Source organism: Python bivittatus, unplaced genomic scaffold (genome assembly GCF_059951505.1).
Source record: "Python bivittatus isolate LINGU-HERP-01145 unplaced genomic scaffold, Pbiv_v1 ctg000410_np1212, whole genome shotgun sequence".
NCBI lineage: Eukaryota > Metazoa > Chordata > Lepidosauria > Squamata > Pythonidae > Python > Python bivittatus.
In genome coordinates this window covers 9,506,871-9,527,786 of record NW_028277067.1, presented here as the reverse complement: position 1 = coordinate 9,527,786, position 20,916 = coordinate 9,506,871, and the positions used below count along the sequence as shown (strand labels likewise).

At 38.0% G+C, this 20,916-nt stretch overlaps 1 protein-coding gene across 1 annotated transcript in view; it reads right to left on the bottom strand.

Annotated features, from left to right (window-relative positions):
- The window catches only part of NPEPPS (aminopeptidase puromycin sensitive), a 91,430-nt gene extending 79,326 nt beyond the window's left edge, over positions 1 to 12,104 (bottom strand). Inside the window, exon 1 of the mRNA XM_007425982.4 lies at positions 11,313 to 12,104. Within this exon, the coding sequence (XP_007426044.2) occupies positions 11,313 to 11,951 (639 nt within the window). The 5' untranslated portion in view covers positions 11,952 to 12,104. The remainder of the gene's footprint in view (positions 1 to 11,312) is intronic.
- Positions 12,105 to 20,916: the final 8,812 nt, after the last annotated feature.

Here is a 20,916-nt window from a genome sequence, read left to right as displayed (position 1 = left end):
ATATTATAGTTTTCAGCAACGATGTTCAGAGAGGACACTAAGGGCTTGGGAGTTGCATGTAGCTCTGGGGCCTCAGATTATTCAACTCTATAAAATGATGCATAAAATAGAAACCTTGAAATTAAAATCTTAAAAAAGAGTAAGGCTCATATATACTATTTGGTATCATGTACATAAGATTCCAAAGGATTAAAACTTCTACTGATGAATAAAATAATGTTCTACTATATTTCACTACTATATTTAAAGGGGATTTAATCCTGAGAATGTCATCTAAATGCACCTCACTGAATCTAATTGGACTGTCCTGTGTGCATTTAAAAGTAAAGTGAATCACCCTTACTTTAACAAATAATTAAAACCCTTTACATTATATCATGTTTCATGTTCCAGATTCCTCTAATATTTAACATATTTGACAGACACCCATTTGGTATACCAGCTACTAGAGAGATGCATGAAAAATTACAATAATAATATCTATCTACCCCAAATGTGTAAAGGAGATAAATGCTACTGTAATACTAGACTACAGAAAGATATTTTGCACAAGACTACCTTTTAAAAGAGTTTGTAAATAGGCCAGAACAAAATGACTATGATCCTAGCAGGTGTATAGCAGAAGGATCTTATACATATCCTAAACCAGGTTTTCAAACGTTTTCAGGCCATCAAACCTGTTTAAAAAACAATCTCAGAACCTGTTCATTTACAAAAAAAAATTCTTGGATTCCCTGATCAAGAAGGTGGGACTAATGTCAGCTGACAAGCCCCACCCTTTCTCCTTAGGGATTAAAGGAAAAAAGAAAAACTTCTCCAGACTAAGACTTAATCCTTTGTGGAGATATTTTTCCCCCCTAGTCCATTGCAGGGAGTTTAATTTCCTTAGTCCCTTGTGGAAAGGTTTATTTCCTCCTAGTCCTTTGCAAAGAGTTGTGGGTTTTTTTCCCCTTAGTCCCACAAAGTCCCATTTAAGTCCTCCTGGAACTCTAGGGTTCCACAGAATTCAGTTTGAAAAAACCCTTCCTAAACCAGTTTTTTTTTTCCAGGCCCAATTCAAACTGCTGGTTATGATCTCTGAAGCTTTTTCTACATACACCTTTCATGCATTGCATTATTAAAATATGTCTCGTTCTTGTGGACAGAGATCTAGCCGAAAGAACTGTAGATAAATCCCCAGGGAGGAGGAAAGGTCAATTAGATGAGCATTCTATCCCACGCACTGCCCAGCAGAACTTCACTGTCAATGCCAGGCAACACACAATCTGTTATGATGTAATTATATTTATTCACACAAAGAAAAGATAAAATATATTTGGATTCTGACTCAAGAACATAAAAGCAAAAACAGCTTTGTCAAATTACTTCTGTGAGCCAATGCCAGCAGCTACAGTAATTCTTAGGCCTTATCTAGGCAACCACATTTTTCACTGATCTGCATCCAGTATGGATTACAGTAGCCAAGTAGTAAATCTGTTACTACAATATATAGCAACACCCTTCCCAGCTCAAGACTGCAGTTAATTCTTTGCAGGAAAATAATATAGCTCAGCACGTGCATGAAAGTTTAAAAATCCATCAGAGTCAACTTCTACACAAGTTGTTCTTAAACTTGTAGAACTGCTTGGTTGAGTTTGGCTAATTATAACATTGTTGATACCTGAAATTCAGATATCTAAGAGGCAAATCTGTAATAACTCAAAAAAAAAAAAATAGGCAGACAGGCTAGGCATGAATACCAAGAATTCCATGGTATCCCGCCCCAAACATCTGAAGCTAAAATAGATATGGCTGAGATGCCAAAAGCTAGAATTGCTCAATTATCTCAGTGTTTCTAGTAAAAGTCTGACTTTTCTTTGAATAACTGAGCCTATTTTTGAAAGCCACTGCAGTTTCAAAATTGGCTCACCACGTTGCATAGGAGATAATTCAGAAAATAAGTACAAATGTTTCATTGTGCATATAATTAATTGCATGGTTCATTAGATCCAAACCATTGCCCTAGTTACTGTAATTTGCAAAACCAGAATTAGCAGCTGTAGAAAAAAATCTTCATTTTAAAATCTTAGGTTTTCAATATTTGGCCAAACTAGAAATATACTGCACACTTAGTCAAAAATATTCATCTTGATGATGGCTTCAAACAAAAAAACACCTCCTAATCAGTACAATACATAAGCCTGGCAGATACTATACAAGAATGCTATAAAAAGCAACAAAGGCAGGTTAAATTTAAACTAAGTATACCAGATGTTCTTCACCCAAATAAGCAAAATGATAAGACTCTGGAAAAGAAGTTTAAAAAGATCCTTCATGGTCTGACCTTTTGGACAAAAGACATTTCTCAAAGTAGTAATAAGGACAACTTTTCTGGACATAATAAATACAAGCAGGCACCTCTTCTGTTGTAGAAGAGCATCACTTTATAATTGCACATTAACTCAGTCTGCTTCAAAAACAAAAAAGAACATCACTGTTATGTCTTGTCCCTATACTCTCAATATAGAAAAGATGCACTCTCTTCTAATGTAAAAACGATTCTTGTTCTATATTTATTGATATTGTAACATTTCCCATAAGATAAAGGCAACTTCCATAGTCCCTCATTTTCATTTTCCCTCACAATAACCTTGTAAATTACGTTTATGCAAAGTAGAGACATTTTTAGAAATAAAAATTACGTAAGAGACTGGGCATTCCAGCTTTCCATTTAATTTTGTTGTCACTGTTGTTTAAAATACTCTTAAAACCTCTACATGACATAACTGTCCATTTTCTGCTCCTAAACATTTTAAAATCAAAAGATATGGCGTATAGTACTGGGTAACTCCTTCTTTAGCATGATTAACAGTTTGTTACTTTCTTTTTTACTTTAATTGTTGTGAACTGTTTAGAATAGGGAGTTAACCATATCCGCCCAGAGTCACCCTCTGGGGGAGATGGGTGGCATACAAATTTAATAAATAAATAATAAATAAATATCAGAATGCAACCTTTTGTCAAGACACACATTCTTTAAAAAAAAGCTTAATAATTTGTTTTAATTATAATACAATATATTATACATATAAAATGTTCGGCATACCTCCCAATAAAGTCATTGTTAAAGCATTTACAATTAATTTCTATACTACCTGCTCAGTAGCATTTGAAACAGTTTTATTCAACAATCCCCTAGTTTTCTTACCTATCTAGTCAATCAATTCCTCAACTCAAAAGACTGTTAGAAATATGTCTGAATTTCAATGTCCAGAAAAAACATACTTATCAACAAATGAGAATCAGAACATCTTGACTATATGTGAAAATAATTGCTGGCATTATGTACAGCACTGGGTATTTGTTTTTACAATTCTTCATACAAAAACTAAGAAGTCAAGCAGCCAAAAGGCAGTCTTGCTGAGACAAGTACTTTTCTATAAACTTTTCACAAAAGCTGTCCTGCAACTGAAGTACAAAATTATTTCCAGGAAGTTTGTTGATCTGACAATATGCTCTTAACTTTACCACTGATTTATTATAGTGGAAAAGTCACAAAACAATGTAGCACGCTGGCTAAAGCATACAGTATCACCTAATTAGGAAACTATTTTAATCTGATAGCTATCCACAAGCTCGATCACTGTTTTTGGATTCTTTCACCATACAGTATGTACTACCTAACACTTTATTGTTCTTCCCCTTCAAAACAAAGGAGTGAGATTGGAAAGTACATTCACAGTTATCATTTATTGTGAATACATCTCGTCATGCCTACTGCCTCCTCCCTGTAACTTATGTTTCTTCCTAATGACCACTGGTTGGTTTAAGGCGTTAAAGTCATTTGCCAATGAATTCCACACCAACCAGAAAAAGCCAAAAGAACCATAGTTTTTTTTAAGATTCTCTTCCTAGTGGCAAACAATAATCACCGGCAAAGAACTTTAAAACATTCTAAAACCAAAGTCAATTGTAACTATTGACAAGTGATACAGAGCTGCAGGAAGAAACTAGCTGGCATGTATAACTGGACATATTTATTATTAAAATAATAAAGTTTAAACTGTGTAGAACCTTGTTCATACATGGCCCAAGCATCTTCAAGTGAAAATAATAGTTAAATGAAATATTAAAATAAAAGTGTATGAAATCCCATAACTTACTGCAGTCTCAATTACAATCAAATATTTGCACACCACAAAAAGGTTCCTGCTCTTGTGAATTGTTATGAACACAAGAGAATTGCCACTAAGAACAGGAGAAAGAAGAGCAACTCAAAAATTCATGTTTGGTGATGGTAAAGCCTTAAAACAAAGTTCCAACAGACTATTTAACTATTCTGATCCCAGCAAGTACAATTGTTACTACAAATGATACTTCTGTGCCAGTTACTCTCTCTCATTGGTAACAATTCTTTACTTTTTGTTCATCTGGTATTTAAAGCAGCTGGCTTTCAAAATAACAATTTTCCATTGTTCTATGGCTGTTCACTGATTATGAAAAATAGTTAAAGATAGTCAAAATAGTTAAACTTAGTTTAAATTGTTTAAAAAAATTTTTTTAATAAAAACTGAAATTATTTCCTTCATATTTGATAAACCCTGATTACCTCAAGTGGCAACCTTCAATTATTCTTTTTATTCCACAGTCCCTACAAGAAGCTTCAGAGAGCATGTATCCAAGGAGCCATGTTAAAATATTCTGCCAAACTGGGTTTCACAGCTCAGCAGGTATTTGTAGCCAGATCTCCCCAACCAAAGACCATTACATTACATTGGCTCCCGTTAACTAGGAAGTAGAAATTTTTTTTCCCAGTCTAAGCATGAAAAACTGCCATAATTCTTATTACTTCTAGATTCAGTCTTTCTAAGCTTGAAGCATCCATTTCAGGCTCTCTAAGCCTGAAGCATCCAGTCATTATTGTTTAAAGATTCAATACTGTTTGCAAATCAAGAGTCACTTTAAATTTTATTTTTAAAGAATAATCAAATCAATCAGTGATTATTTCTGAATCCATTGGATTTGCTAATATTCTTTCTCTTCAATAATAATTTCTACAATTTTTTGAAGTAGGTTGTCTGTAATTCCATTTTCCTCTTGGAGATCTATTCTGAGATTAATGCAGACTTGGGACTGGAACTTGACAAACCAGTTTCCCAAGCTAGCTCCCTCCAAATGTGTTTGATTTTAACTACCATTAAACCATTATAAAAACTGACATCTAACACATACAAAGTGGAACCCTGGGTCAAACAGTAGACCACATTCTTTATTAGATGCAAACTCCAGTTAAGCAAATACTATGACTGCATTATGAAACAATAATATCCTAACATACTAGGGTTGTGCAAAGCTATTGTGAGAAGAGCTTCACAATGCACAGGAGCATATATGATTAAGTTCTTTTTAATACTTAAAGCAGCCACATTATTTGCAGTCTCATGCGACTGCCTTGGAAGCTGCTGTTACTTGTCTCCACATGTGCATGCATGCAAAGCGTAAAGACTTTGCATACCCCTGTAATATACAGCTTACTAAAGTTTTATGTTATTCAAAAGTGACTTAAATTGTTTTAAAGATAAACTTTATGAGAGAAATTCATCATGATAGTTCAGAAATTAGCTTCAATTACTCAAGACAGTTCATGACAATAACCTCAGAATAGGCCCATTTCCATTAATTCTGAAATGGCACCTGCTAGAATAATACTAATCATTACCTCTGAACAAACTGCTGAACCACATTTTAGACATAAACAAAATTAGCCTTGAGATGCTGAAAGCATATTTATTTCTATGTTACTCAAAAGTAGAAAACAGAGCAATACAAACTAACTTTATTGTCTATTATTTTAAATATGTTATCAGCCATGTATCCAGACATTTTAAATTAATTATTCCATGTATTAATGGTCAGTTGCACCATATAAAGCAAGATGGGTAGGAAATCATTAATATGCTATATTCAGCTTTCATGGCTTTCCATCCCAATTTAACCACCATTTACAGGTGATCTCCCTTACTGAATATGATATTGCATTTGCTTGCAAATTTATTTTCTTCCCTCCTGTCTTTAACACACAAACTATAGTTAATTTGGAAACATGCATGCCATTCTCAGTTGGAGTTTGCATGCCTTTCTCCTGTAAATTGTCTTCATAGTACTTACACAACTGGTTACCTCTCAGCATGTACTAATTTTTGCTTATGTGCCAAAATTCTCTTCAAACTCATCAAAACAGAAGGCATTATACAAATTATAGGAAAAATACTTCCCTCTTTTCCCTCCAAAATATGTGAAAAATAACTGGACGCTATTGTGAGATGGGCTGCTCTTATCTGAATAAGCTTAACTCACATAATGCCTTGAAAACATTTTCTCCATAAAGAAGTTGCCATGCATATTAAGTTGCATTGTATTTAAAGCTGCAATAACTATTACTAATTCTAAATCACAGTATGTAGTGCATTAGACAACCTTTGCAAAACTTTATTATCCCTTATTTTGCTTCCTAACAACAGTGAATAATGAGAAACTATCAGCATTTTTGAAGCTGTCAGACAACAAGTAGGACATTGTAGCTAAGCTTGAGCTATCTAGTCCCTACTGCCTGGTCTTCAAGGATTTCCTAGCATGGAAGCATTTTGAATACATCTAGTTATGACATATATTTCCATACTAGTTTGGATCAGGAAAACCTCAGGCTCCTAACTATCCAGATGCCTGAGCTGATACATATACTCAAGAAACCAAGAAATGAAGGAAAATAGAACATTTTTCAGCATTAAATCAATTTTAGAATTTTCCAGTTTTAAAGCAGCTACACCTCATGTACTAGACTGTAACTTTCATCATCTTCAGCCATATGGAGCAGAAAACCAGGAGAGTCTAGATGGGGGAAGGAGCAGGCTCCAACTCAACCCTAACAAGGCTGAGTGGCTGTGGATTTTAGGCCTGCAGGTCTGGACAACTTCCATTGTCTGGATGGAGATACACTCCCCCAGATGGAGTTGATATACAATCTGGGGATCCTCCTGGATTCACTGCTCCTGCTCAAGAAGCAGGTGACAACCATGGCAAGAGGCCTTTGCCAAATCAAACTTGTGAGCCAATTTAGCCTATTCCTGGATCAGGTGGCTTTGCTCATGATCACGCATACCTTACCTACTTCCTGTCTGGACTACTGCAATGCACTCTAGATGGGGCTGCCACTAAAAAGCATTGGAAAGTTGCAGCAACTCAAAATCAACAGTTTGGGGCACACCACAATATACCCAGGTAACATCAGTGCTATGTGAGCTGCACTGGCTTCCAGCAGGTTTCTGGGCGCAATTCAAGGTGCTGGTTACCACCCGTAAAACCCTATGTGGCACAGAGACAGGATAGTTGAGAGACTCCAGTGGTTTCTCCCTTTCCCACCAGATCCATCAGGATAGACATGCTCCAGGTTCTTTCTGTGAAAAAAGTAACTTTGTAGGATCTAGGAGGCATGTCTTCTCTCACAAACTAGCCAAACACATTTTAGCCAAGCATGTCATACTATTCCAGCCCATGTAGTTAATTTATTGTACAGATAGTCCCCTACTTACAAACAGGTTACATTCCAAGAGGCTGTTCCTAAGTCCATTTTGTTCGTAAATCCAACCAAGTATAAAGTAAAAAAGGAGGAGGCAGGGCAGTGGTGTGGGCAGAGGAGCCCTGCCTTCTGCTGCCAATGTGATGAGCAACAGCCCGCAGACTGTGGAGGGTGCAGTAGGACGAGTCAGTGGGGTGCAGCACGCTCCGCCAGGTGAGACAGGAGACCTCCACCCCCTTTCCCCTATCCTCTACCACCACCCCCTCTCCTGCCTCACCTGGCAATGGAGCGTGCCACGACCCACCGGCTCGTCCTTTGCCCAGGGAGCCACCGCCCCCTCGCCTGCCTCACCTGGCAATGGAGCATGCCATGCACACTAACCCTTTCTAGGAACTCCAACTCCAGTGCAAACCTCCAACCTCCCAGAAGGTGGCAGAAGGAGGGAAAGCATTAGTTTGTGGCACCCTGCAAATTAACCCTTTCCTGCCTTCTCCTGACTTCCGGTTCTGACTTCCGGGTTCATCTTGCTCGTATCGGTGAAAGTTCGCAACTTGAAAGTTCGCAAGTAGGGGACTATCTGTACAGTATATTATGAAATCCCAAGCAATTGGATTAATTCAGGAAATAATGATTAGTCTGTTGTGCACTAAACTATATGTGGTTTGCTTGGTTTGGGCTCAGCATAATGTACAAATAGGGCCTCTGAATTAATTATTGTTTTAAGGTAGTAACCCAGTTTGAAATCCTGGCTTGTTGTTGACATATCAGTTGTAATTGTGAATTAGTATAATGTGCGACAAGGAACACATCGTTTGGTTCTAATTCTCTATTTTATCTCTGATCTGGTTTTGTGCCTCATTAAAGATATCCACAGGGATGCAAGTTAAAAAAAATGCTTTTCTATAAACTAACTTTGGCTTCTTCTATTTTTTGTTCAATGAAATATGGCCTAGCATGATGCATGAATGCAATCTCAAATTATTTTAAACTAAGAGTGTTATATGAAGGTTAGATACTAGATAAGATCACAAGCTATCTTAAGGTATGTGTTCTCAAATTCTGCAGAATCATGTTTCTAAAATGTTAAAATGTATTAGCACAACTTAACATAAATAAAACTAATGATTTCATAGGGGTTAAGGTTGGACAAGAAATATATACACCACTAATTTTAATATTTAAATTTTAATCTTTATAATCCAGCAGTTCTCAAACTTTCCAGTACCACAACACCCTTTTGCACACTTGGGCTCACAAAGTGAACAAAGTCCGGAGTAAGTTTAACAGCGCTCCCCCTTTGTCTACACAAGACTGATAAGGTTTTTTTAAAAAAATGCAACAGGCCCCCAAGATGTTTGTAACTCCCCAGAAGAATTCCAACTTATAGTTTGAGAATCCCTGCCTTAAGGTAAAAGTGAGTTTAACAGACACTTATATCCGAAGCAGTCTTTGATGCCACTTATGAGATACACAGGGAATTAATGTAAATATGTATCAAAAGGAAAGGGACTGACTCTCCCTTCATCAATTTTTTTTAATAGGAAGATCTACTGTCCTCCATACTTAATAGATAGGCTATCTACATCCAGAAACCTACTGCAAATTACATACTTATCTCAATTATTTTATTTACTTATTTATTTATATTTCAAATTTGGTCACTGACCATCTCACTAAGAAGTGACTCTGGGCAGTTTACAGTAAAAACAAAAAATAAATATTAATTAAAATACAATAAAAATACAATAAAAACCACATTCATACTTAATGATGTATGTTAAAAAACAACAGATTATCTTTTACGTTACCTAAAAACTTGTGAAAATAAGAAAAATATTCCTTGAGAAATTCTCTAAAAGTGGTATTTCAAGTATTTTTGGTGTTCTGATTAATGTTTCCTATATAGGATGCCAAGTCACAAACTGACAGGAACCAATAAATCTCATTCCCTATCACATGAGTCAAAGGATTTCACCTACAATTCTATGGCAATTCTGTTTAAAAGTGCCCAAGCACAGCACTTTTAAACAGAACAAAATCAAATTTCTGAAGGAATCATGAGCAACAGAATTTCAGTCCACTGGAAATACACGTGCAAGCACACACACAAGCTTTGAAACTATGGGCAATCTCTTCTATTTTTCCTAACAGCCAGCTAATTGCTCATTTCCCACTAGATTATCACACCCTTTCTTTCTCAAATATGCTGCTGGCTTCCCCAATGTTAATGGAAGCCGGACACCAACAATCTGAAATGGTTTGCTGGGACAATGGAAGAAGTCTCATTGCTTTTTCTCAAGTTCAAGACCACTGAGTCAGTATCAGCAGAAAAGTAAAAAAATTGACCAGAATTGCTATAAGAGAAAGAAATTAGGCTGTCCCCCTTCCTTTCATTTGTCCTACTTGCAGTCAGTGGTTCTTCACTGAACAAAGCAAACAATATCCAAGCAGATTGCCAGGAATCTAGTCACCCTCAATCCAAACGATTTCACTCATATTTGCTGTTTGTACTTCTAAGAGCAATGGGAAATCAATGGTCAGGCCAAGATGACAGCTGGGTGGGAAATGTGAGAATGTATAGTCTAAATATGGATTCACATACATAAGTAAAAGAGGTATAATTAAGAATAGATGCACACATATTATCTGTGCATACATAGATGGCCACTGACATACAACATTACAACCTGTGCTGTATTAAAAAAGGATGCACAAATGCCATACAGCCTAAGAACAGCCATGTCACAGTTCTTTCCACTTTTAAACAGTAGTCTAAATCAAAAGCAAATGTGGTCTAGCCTTGGTTCATTTCCTAGAATTTAACCCCCATATCCCAAAAGCCTCATTTTTATAGAAAGTCCCCTGCCTAGAATCCAGAAAGAGCTAGCCTAAGCCAAGCTCACAATCACAGAGTTCAAACTTGATGCAAAATGATATAAAGTCAACTTTCCCTATTTTACAAAAATATCATAAATCTAATTCATCTCCACTCAAGCCTACAAAAGTGACCAACGCAAAAATGTTTTCACTACAGATCAAAATATAAACATTAATCTCAGGAAAACTCTTGCAGTGTCTAGAGGAATTTCTGCCAAATTGAAATTTTGCTTACACAGTACTTGTCCATTCTCCACAATCCCAAAGAGTTCCTTGTCTATGAGGCAGGGATTCTTCCTCCTTCAGGAAGGTCCACCCCCATACGTGCACATAGACACACACATTACAAGATCTCAGAAGAGCTGCAGCCACCACCCTCCTTAATCACTGCATGTGATCAAAAGTGATGCTCCCCTATCCCCATACCATCAATAACCATTACATCTCAAATCTATATTTATCTTCATTGATACATACTTTACCCACCAAAAAACTTCTCTTTTCATACTCGCAGTCCCTATCCCACCATCTATGCTCTTAGTCACATACCCTCCATTTATCCCACGTCTATCCATCACGAATCTAATCACCACCACATCTCTCCCATACAACCTTCTTCACTCACGTCTCTACCTAAGGGGCCCCAGCTTTCTCAACGTTCACACTCACCCTCCAGCCCGAGGCCTTAAAAGCCACGTTCTCTGTATACGCCCTGATCCCTACCTTCCCTATCCTCTCCTTTACCTAATCCACACATTTCTCCTGGCCTGCTCCCTTCTCCACTATACTGTATCAGGTACCCTCCCTCACCCTGTCCAGTCACTTATGCCTTCACACGCACAGACACGCCCATTCCCCCCTCTCCTTCAGCCCTCATTACCTCTACGGCGGCCTCGAGTTTTCCCTCGAAGGTGAAGTCGATAAGGTCGGGCTTGAGACACAGCCCATAATTGATGGGGCGCACCTCGGCCGGTAGCCGCTCGAAGGGCCGCTTTTCCGGCATCGCAGCGGCAGCGCGGCTGGAAGAGGAGGTGGTGGAGAAATTAGAAGAAAAGGTGGAAGAAGAAGCGGCGGCGGCGGCGGCGGCGACTGAGGCGAACGGGGAGGCCCAGCGAGCGCGAAGAGTGAGGGGGAGGCGACGACCTCCCGCTGACAGAAGGAAGAGACGGGAAAAGGGAGGGGGAAGAGGAGGAGACGGCGGCTGCGCGCGCCGCGCCTGGCCCAACCGAGAGTGAGAAGCGAAGTAGGTCCGCTGCGAGCGCGCGCTGGCCTGCTGCCGGTCCTGCTGTCGCTGCCACCCTCTTTCCCCAGACGGCCACCGATGGGAGGGTGCCCGCCGCGCGTGCGCACACCACCTCTCTCTCCTCCCCTTGATCTCTCGCGCCTGGCAAGGGAAAAAGGCTGAGAAGCGGGGACCGCTCGTGGGGTGACGCACGCGCATCGGCGCCTGCGCAGTAGGACACGGCGAGGCCGAGAAGCTCTCTGTGATCAGGTGGGCAACTAGACGTCCCCAGGCCATTTGGGCTTTGCTTGTTTCTGTGCCCAGGCCTGAGCTGAATGTTGGTGGTGTTGGAAAGGAGGAGCGCAAAGATACCGACCGCAAAGTGAAAGAAGAAGCGGGAGGAGGGGTTTGTTCTGCTCGCGCATGCGCACTGGATTTAAAAAGAAAAGGCTCTTGTCCTGAAAGAAGCCCGCGATTTGAGTTGTGGTTGGCAGCGCGTGCCCATCCTCCGCGGGCAGGATGAAAGGAAGAAATGTGGCACGCGCGGGTCAGGGGTTGCTCTCGCGCCTCTCCCTGCTTTCCGTACAGAGTTCAGCGCAGTGTTTCTCCATTCTTCGGGACATTGAACAGCTGATAAAAGCAAAGAGAATTGGCTGCATTCACAGGATACGTCGAGCCGTGAACTTACTGCCAGGTCTGGGTTCGCGCAACATGCTAGGCTAAAATACGATCGGCTGGTATGTGGTTCACGGTGTCCGGCAAACACAAACATATTTCCCGTTGTTGTTTTTTAACTAACCTCCCGCAAAGATATTACTACGGAATTTTGTTTTGCGTGTTGGGGGCTGGGTGGGATGCGGGCGCCCCATATCTAAAGGCGGTCCATCCCTAGGTCTAACCTAACCAAATCCAAATTAATACTAAATGACACCAAAGAGAGTTTCCCTTGTCTCCGTTATCTAGTGCTCATCCGGATTTGTGCAGCCAAGATTAGGTTTCCTCACCTACCCCTGAAATATGGATTTTTTATTTAAAGGATACAATATGACCATCCTCACCCATTTCAGTGGTTGTGTTTGCATGACATGCTTACTGGTGTTTAACTTAGTACAGTTATTTATAGCCTGACTTTAAGGATAACAATCTTCACAAAGAAGCTTACAAGCAATATAAACTATTGTACACAAAAGTACGATAATACTGTACCTGTATTGAACACACTTTTGAGAGCCTATCCACAGTGCTGGCTGATAATGAGGGAAGGGGGTAGAAAGATAGTGATTGTTCTTTTCTATGGCTAACCATAATTTATTCAACCAACTCAATTTTTCTGAGTTTGCATAACATACTGACCCATAAACTAACCACAGCCCATGGACTCAGTTTGAAGAACATACGAGAGTTAGACAACTCCTTGAAACTTGTTAGTTGAAAGGAACATATGTCCTTTTTGCTTTGCATTTTCTTAGAACATTCTACATTCTTTTTCAAATCCTGCCATATGCATCACATCTGAGATAAAAATGTTAGGGTCATGAGCAGCTTATTGTTCTACCCTCATAGCTTCTTGCCCTTTTTTTCCCTCCATTACCACTCAGCATTCTATATATCCTGGACATTTGCAGTTTCGTATCAAACAATTGTTTGATTTATTGTGTTTGCAGGATATGCTTATCCATAATTAACTTAGCATGCTAAAACACTTGGTTGCTCCCACCTGTACCTTCTTCAACCAGTCACATTGCTCATGTGTCGTAGAATCTCATAGAATCATAGAATGTAAGGATTGGAAGGGATCTTGAAGAGCATCTAGTTCAACTCTTTGCCAGTACAGAAATCTACTACTCTGTCATCCCCAACAAGTATCAGCCTCTGTTCAAACACCTCTAATAAGGGAGGATCCACCACCTCCCAAAGCAGATTCCTCTGCATTTGCTCTCACAGTTACTCTTTCTTGCTGATATTCAACAGAACCTACTTTTTATAATTTAAAATAACTTTCCTTGTCTTAGAACTACAGTAACATTCTGTCTTCTACCATGACGGCCCATAAGGTACTCGAAGACAGCTATCATGTCTCCTCACAGACTTCTCTTTTCTAGAGTAAACACAATCAAGGCTTCCAAATGTTCTTCATACATTTTTCCTTTTAGGGCGCTTATCACCTTGATTGCTTTCCTCTGGACATGCTCCAGTTTGTCAGCGTCCTTGCTAAAATGTGGTGTCCTGTAAAGGAACTAATCTGTGATGTATTAGGTCTTCCCTTATATATTCTGTGGCTTATAAATTACATGTAAACTAATGTCACTATATCAACTCAGGCCTAATTCAAATCTTAATATAGTATTGTTAGATAATTTCTTAATATTTGGATTGTTATTTGAACTTATTGTATTTATTTTGCAATGTTATCAGTTACTTTAGAATTCTTCTTGGAAAGATTGTACAGTCCCAACATTAGATGAAGGGAGTTGAAAAAGCCTTTATATGGATGGGTTCACATATTTTGCTGTGTTGAACCAAAGCAAACCACACCATAGTTTAACATGATGTATGAACTCAGCCACTTCCTGGCAATAACTCTTCAGGATTTCCAGTAGAATCTTTCCAGCCTGCTTGGAGGTGCTGAGAATTAAATCTGAGACACTCTGCATGCAGTACATGTGCTCTACCACTAATAGCAGAAAACAAAGATTAATATAGGTCACACTATAAGATATCAGCACACTATACAGTGTTAGGCTCATTTTCAGTGCGTGAGGAGGACTAAGAATATGTAACAAAACTTAATTTATATTTCCCCCCCCTTTTCATGCATAAATAATATGCAGGAAAGAGATGGTGGCAAGATGGCTGAATTGAAAAAGTTGTGGACTAGAAGCATCTGTGAATTTGTTTGTATAGTTGCTGTAACACTGTATATGCATTATTTGCATAAATGACATAATTTATTCCATAGTTGAAATCAACCTTCTGAATCGGAAGGCATGTTTTGTATGGAGTTACATACTGAGTTATGCAGATATGCTTTAGATCAGCTTTCCTCGGCCTGGTACATTATATGTTGCGCTATACTATACAAGGGTTTTTATCAAAGTAGCTGACTCCAAATTTTGGGAATTGTAGTTCAACATTGTTGTGGAAAAAATGTGAACCAAAGTCATTGGAGATGGATGCAACAAAACTTCTGCTGAGCAATTCAGAATCCCTCACAGTGATCATGTATGTAAGGATAGAATATTATTTGTCCCCCACAACATATTTAAATGCACCAGGTTGGAAAAGACAACCCTAGGATTTTGAAAACCAGGGTAACCCACAAATGCATTGTTCTTGGCAGAAGGATAGATTTTGCAATTCCTGCAATAAATCTGTATTACAGTGTCCAAATATCTGAAAATTTAGCATGTATAAACTTTTTTTCCTTTTCTCTCTTCCCCCCCCCCCTTGTGACTGGGTGCTACTTTCATTAGGATATTTAACTGGTTATATCCAAATGATCTACATGTGTCTGAGATTATTTTTTTTAATTAAAAATGCTGTGCTGGTTGATTGAAATTCAGTGCCCCCTCATCCACTCTTGGTGCAATTCATTTCTCTTTTTCAGTTCTGGATGAGTTTTCTTTCCCAAACTCAATTGAGCATTCACAACAGTTACATTGTTTGAAAAGAGTATGTTGTAGATTAAATCTAACTTGATTTGAAGTAGACTCACCCTAGGAAAAATTTTCCCTTTTCCTTGCCTTTCCAAAAAACCAAGGATAGTTTACAGGTTGTCCTTGTTTAGCAACTGCCTTGTACAACGACCGTTTGGAGTTATGACAGTGATGAAAAATTACTTTGGGACCAATCCTCGCATTTACGACCTTCAGGTTTGTAAAGCAGAGGAAAGCTGAAGTTAGATCATAAGTACAGTTGTGGGTTCACCTAGCAACGACTTCGCTTAACAACTGAGTTGCTGGTCCCAATTGTGATTGCTAAATGAGGACTACTTGTAATCCCTTCCCAACTGTTTTCTGAAGTTTACAGTTTCCCTGAACAGAATAAACTGGAAACCTATAATTGGCCTGCAGTATCTACTTGTCTCCTAATGGCTGCAACTATCAATCTAATTCGAACCTAGCATGTCTGTCCTTAAAAAGAGCTATTAAATTTTCTCTAGAATATAATGTCTGGAGGGGAGATGCTAGGGGAGACCAAGGGTGCTTATTGGACATGAGAGATGGTACTGGGTGATTTAAGTTCCTGTAATCCCTGAAAGTGTTTTTCAAAGTGATGTCTCACTGTTTAAAATATAAAGTTAGCACAGAGCATAAAAGAACCTGAGAGAAAGAAACCCAAGGCAATACAGCAAGAAATTGGGACAAGTGGATAAGAACAAAGATTTTAAGAATAATTCAAAGACACCAGATAAGACCAATGTGGTAATGTAAACTAGTTCTACAGAGTGTTAATGGGTGTTTCTGTAAAGAGATGCATACCAGAGGATTTCAGACTCAGATCAATATACTTTAGTTCATATCCTTCTGGAGATGGCATATTTTCTCAGGCTCATCTTCCATAACTGTTGCTGGGCTACTTTGAAAGGCCAAGAGCCACAATGTGACCTATGATATATGAAGTGTGGATATGTCACAAGCTGGGATCTAAGATTAATGTATAATCTTTGAATTAAGAATAAATTAGCATTATGGATATGCACTTTATATCATCTTGTAATAATTTGTATTTTCTATCACAAAAGCAGAAAAGGCTGTCAGTTGAAGAATTCCATGGGAGCTGTTCAACATTGCAAGAAAAGATCAAGTTGTAATTTACTGCGACTCAAATTTGCTTAGAGGGTATTCTTTCCGTTCCCATGACAAATATAGTTTTAGTGTATATTCTGGCCACAGTGAGAGAGCTAGTTAGAGGCCTTCTGTGTTGGATGGAGTATACTTTGGTTTGGCAGAGCAATCCAAGCACATTTGGAATAGATACATTCCTGTAATAGATTGGCTTCTTATTCTGTCTCAAGTCTAGAGATATTTGTTTCCAATGGAGATCTCAAATACCATTCCATTAAATAGTGCTATACTATTGTGCTATCTAGGATTTGTGCAAGACTGTGGAATATAGAGTAATGTAATACGGAGTAGAAAAGGGGCCGTTTCTATAATAGCATGTAAGTTACATTTTCCATTTTAGGTATCTCTGTGAAAGCAAAAAGGTGAAATAAACTTTTCTAAATGAAATAGGAAGAACAGTGCTTAGATTAAATTTTGCACAAAGTGCAAAATCTGACAACATTTTTTAATTTGTTTTTTTGAATGTTTAAAGTAGTTTGGTTTTTTAATTTGTCCAGGACTACATTCCTAAACACATCTACTTTAGTAAACATGCAGAGTTTCCTAGCTGCAGTCTTATGCTTGCTAGTCACTTTCAGATGCAAGCATTTTTATTTGGTATAGAATTCTGCGTCCTAAGATAATCACCTACTATTACAGCCACTTCATTTTGTTCTGAAGTATCTTTATATGTCTGTGACTGCAAGTATACGCATTAACAGAAGCATATATTATAAAATGCTTCTTTTAGCAAAAAGCTATAGTTGTTATGCTTTATGTTAACTGTTACATAAAATCTTTTGCTTTCATTTCTGCTGTTCCAGTATTTTAGTTGAAAATTGTTATCCTTGTATTTTCAATAAATATATTTGTATTTCTTGTTTAATATTTATTGCTTTTATGAGTTTATTGTAAATTGCCAAGTGTATCTCAGTTCTCAGTTGGGAAAAAGGATTAAGTTAAAATATCTCTGTAAGGAAACAGAAAGCTGGACTATAAAAGTATTCAATGAGTTGAGAATCCTGCAGTCCCATTACAATACAAAGATGGAACTCTTTAACAATGGTAAATCAAGGTAATAAATCAATAGCTCCTCCACAGAGCAAAATTAAATATTTGGAAGTATGAAACTCAGGTTTTTCAGTACCTGGTTTTGAAGCAAGTAAAACAAAGAATACAGTATTGTTTATACTGAAAATATGTTAATGGTAGCCTAACCCAGCCTTTTCCAACCTGATACCACCACCACCACCACCACCCCATTATCTGCAACTACAAATCCCAATACTCCCTGAAAATCCTGGAATTGCAGTCTCAAAATCAGAGAAGTCTAGCCTAATCCTTAGCACAAATTAATTCAAATGCAATTAAAGTCAGATACAGCAGTGACATTGCTGCTGCATCACCAATGGCATGTTTCCATGAGGATAGCTATGTGAGTGATGATGACAAATGTTCAGAGAGGTACTTTAAGCAATTAAAATAATTGCTCAGAAATATAAAGTTTATCTTTGCTTTTATTTAGAAATTAAGAGAGTTTAGAGTTTAGCCTGTTTACTGCCAATGGCAGTTTTTCATGTGTTCATTCTTTAACCCATCCAATCCTGTTTCTACATTAATCAGCTGTTTTTTAAAATCCACACAAACATTACTATTGAGAAATGCATTTTGAACATATTTTCTCACAAATATGCATTTTAAAATGTATTTTGTATTCAGGTATTTCCTTTGAGCTTGGAACTGTAATGTGAAAGTCAGAAGTGTAATCCAATCTCCGCTTTAAACAAGGAGGTACCATTCAAGTCAGTTCACATCGGAATTCACAAAGAATGAATTCCTCAAATATCCCCACTAACTTGCGTTGCTGCATATCTGTTCAACAGCCTGCCTCTGAGGTCAGTAATATGGCATGCCAATTCATGCTACAAGCTGTTTCCTTGTACTTTCCATTTGCCAGTGTTGGTCAGCTGTGAAAAATGTCAAAAGACTTGTGAATGCCATAAACCCCAACAGGGATTTAAAGTGCAGAAAGCAATTCAACCCTAACCACAGCAGCAGAAAAGCAGTTCAGTTCCGAAAGCTACAAAAATGTTGGAGTGTCTCCAGTTTTGGATTCAGCTATTAAGAAATTCAAACAGTAAACCTGCTGGGTATTCTAGAAGGCTGCCAAAAAGACAGAAATCTTTGTTGGAGTTGGCAAAAGCAAAGGCTGAATTCTAGTGTATCCTCTACATAAGATAAACCAGTATCCAAAATGTTAGGCTTATGTCAACAGCATTTGGGTCACCACTCTTCTTGCAATGTTGGTCTTCTTGTTTTTGAAGTTTACTAATACAGTAGTGCCATTATTGACTTTTCCCCTTGTCCTGCCTTCCATTTCCCTAATCTTTTCTCTCATTTGCCATCTCTATCCTGTACTTTCTCCCTTTTCACTTTCTCCCCTTTCAATTACTTTAATGGTGCCAGTGCCTGCTGCTTCTCTTCCAAAGCTAAGACCAAACAAATCATATGATGGTTTTGCATAATGTGAGAATCCTGCCTTCAGCTACTCTGTTTGGTTAAAGAGTGCCGATTTGCCTTCATCTTAGTCCCTGTGATGAAGTAATAGATGATTTTCATCCTACTGAAGAAAGTAAAGGCTTAAATGTACAATTCCTCATAAGGAAACTTTGGCAAAAAATAGAGTGAACTGGGATTAATGGGTAAAAAGAAGAAAGAAGCAGTTGACAAAAAAGGGAAAGAAAATCAGTATGTATAAAACAAAACGAGGCATATTAGTGTCCTTGTGAAAAAGTAAAACACTGCAAATAAATACATGAGTTCTGTACCTTTAAAGAGAACTCACTTTTCCATATTATGTATTCATACAAGTAGACTTCATTTAGCGACTGTTCGCAGTTATAACAGTGATGAAAAAGTAACTTTGCAACCAACCCTTGCATTTACGACCTTCACAGGTCTGAAAAGCAAAGGAAAGCTGAAGATTGTAAGCAGAGTCATGGTTTCACTCAGTGACCGCTTTGCTTAATGACCAAGTTGCAAGTCCCAATTGTGGTTGCTAAACGAGGACTACCTGTACAATGTAACTGTTGAATAAAGTTTCAATTGTTGATAATTACTGGTTCTCTAAGTCAGTGTTTCTCAACCTTATCAGCTTTAAGATATGTGGACTTCAACTCCCAGAATTCCCCCAGACAGCATGCTGGCTGAAGAAATTCTGGGAATTGAAGTGCCCACATCTTAAAGCTGCTGAGGTTGAGAAACACTGCTCTAAGTAAATGAGAGGCAGAACATAATGACCCCTTTCCTCAGACCTAAGATATTGTGCTACCAGAAAAAGAGGTGATAAGAGAGAAGACAACATCAGTATAAGAATTGTTGTTTTGAGGTGATAGCATGCGCTTATTCCCAAAATAAACTTGGAAGAAGTTGACCAAATAATTCTGGTTTCATCACATATAGTGGTAGCAGTAGGATATGGTTGAAACCTCTGGAGGAAAACAAGGCAAGGGGAAGTTCTGGAGGAACTAAGGAGGTTGTCTGAGAGAAGAAAATGCTTTTTAAAAGGCCAGAGAAAAACAAACAGTAGAGTGAGGGAGTATATAGGAGATAGCCATACAGGAAAAAAGGAAAGAACTTAAATACTGAACTCAGCAGAGATAGTGGCCAGATTTTTGACAATGAGCAATGCTGCCTTAAAGGAACAATATTCAGCATGAGGAACCAGTGTGGAAAATATGACTATTACTGATTTTTTAAAAATAGTTAAAAGAAGGAACCAGAAAAACAAACTCTAGCCCAATACTGAATACTTACAGGCTTTAAGAGAGCAAAACAGACTGAGGCAATTGGGGAAGCTCAACACTGACCTGAGAAAGGAAGTATTGAAATTTAAGATTGAAAGACACTCTGAAAGACACTCTTCTAAGGCCTTTACCTCATCTGTACCTAGAGAAAATCCCCACACCTTTTCATCCACATTTGCAAGATCTGCTAAACAAAGGAACATGTGAAAACACTTCACAAAAGTCATTACAAGTTTGATTAATGGGGAACTACAAGGAATTTTCTGAAGGACAAGCTATTTCATATGCAATCTTGTATGTAACTGCATACCAAAAAAATAAAACAGGACATGAATCTTTTTCAGGAAAAATTTAGATCTTTGTACCCCAACGTAGGAAAGTCTTCCCTGCAGCAAACTGGGTACACAGCTGGTACAACTGTTAAAAAAAAAAGCAAGTAAATGAGGCCAAAATGGACAATTTAAAGAACAGAACAGAACACATCTTTATTTGGTCAATGACCAGCAAATTTAAGAGGACAATGACAGAGTAAAACAAATTGATACAACAATATACTAAAAGACATTGCATAATAATATTACATTCAGTCCTCTATAAACATATTTATACATTAATTACCTAAGTAATAAT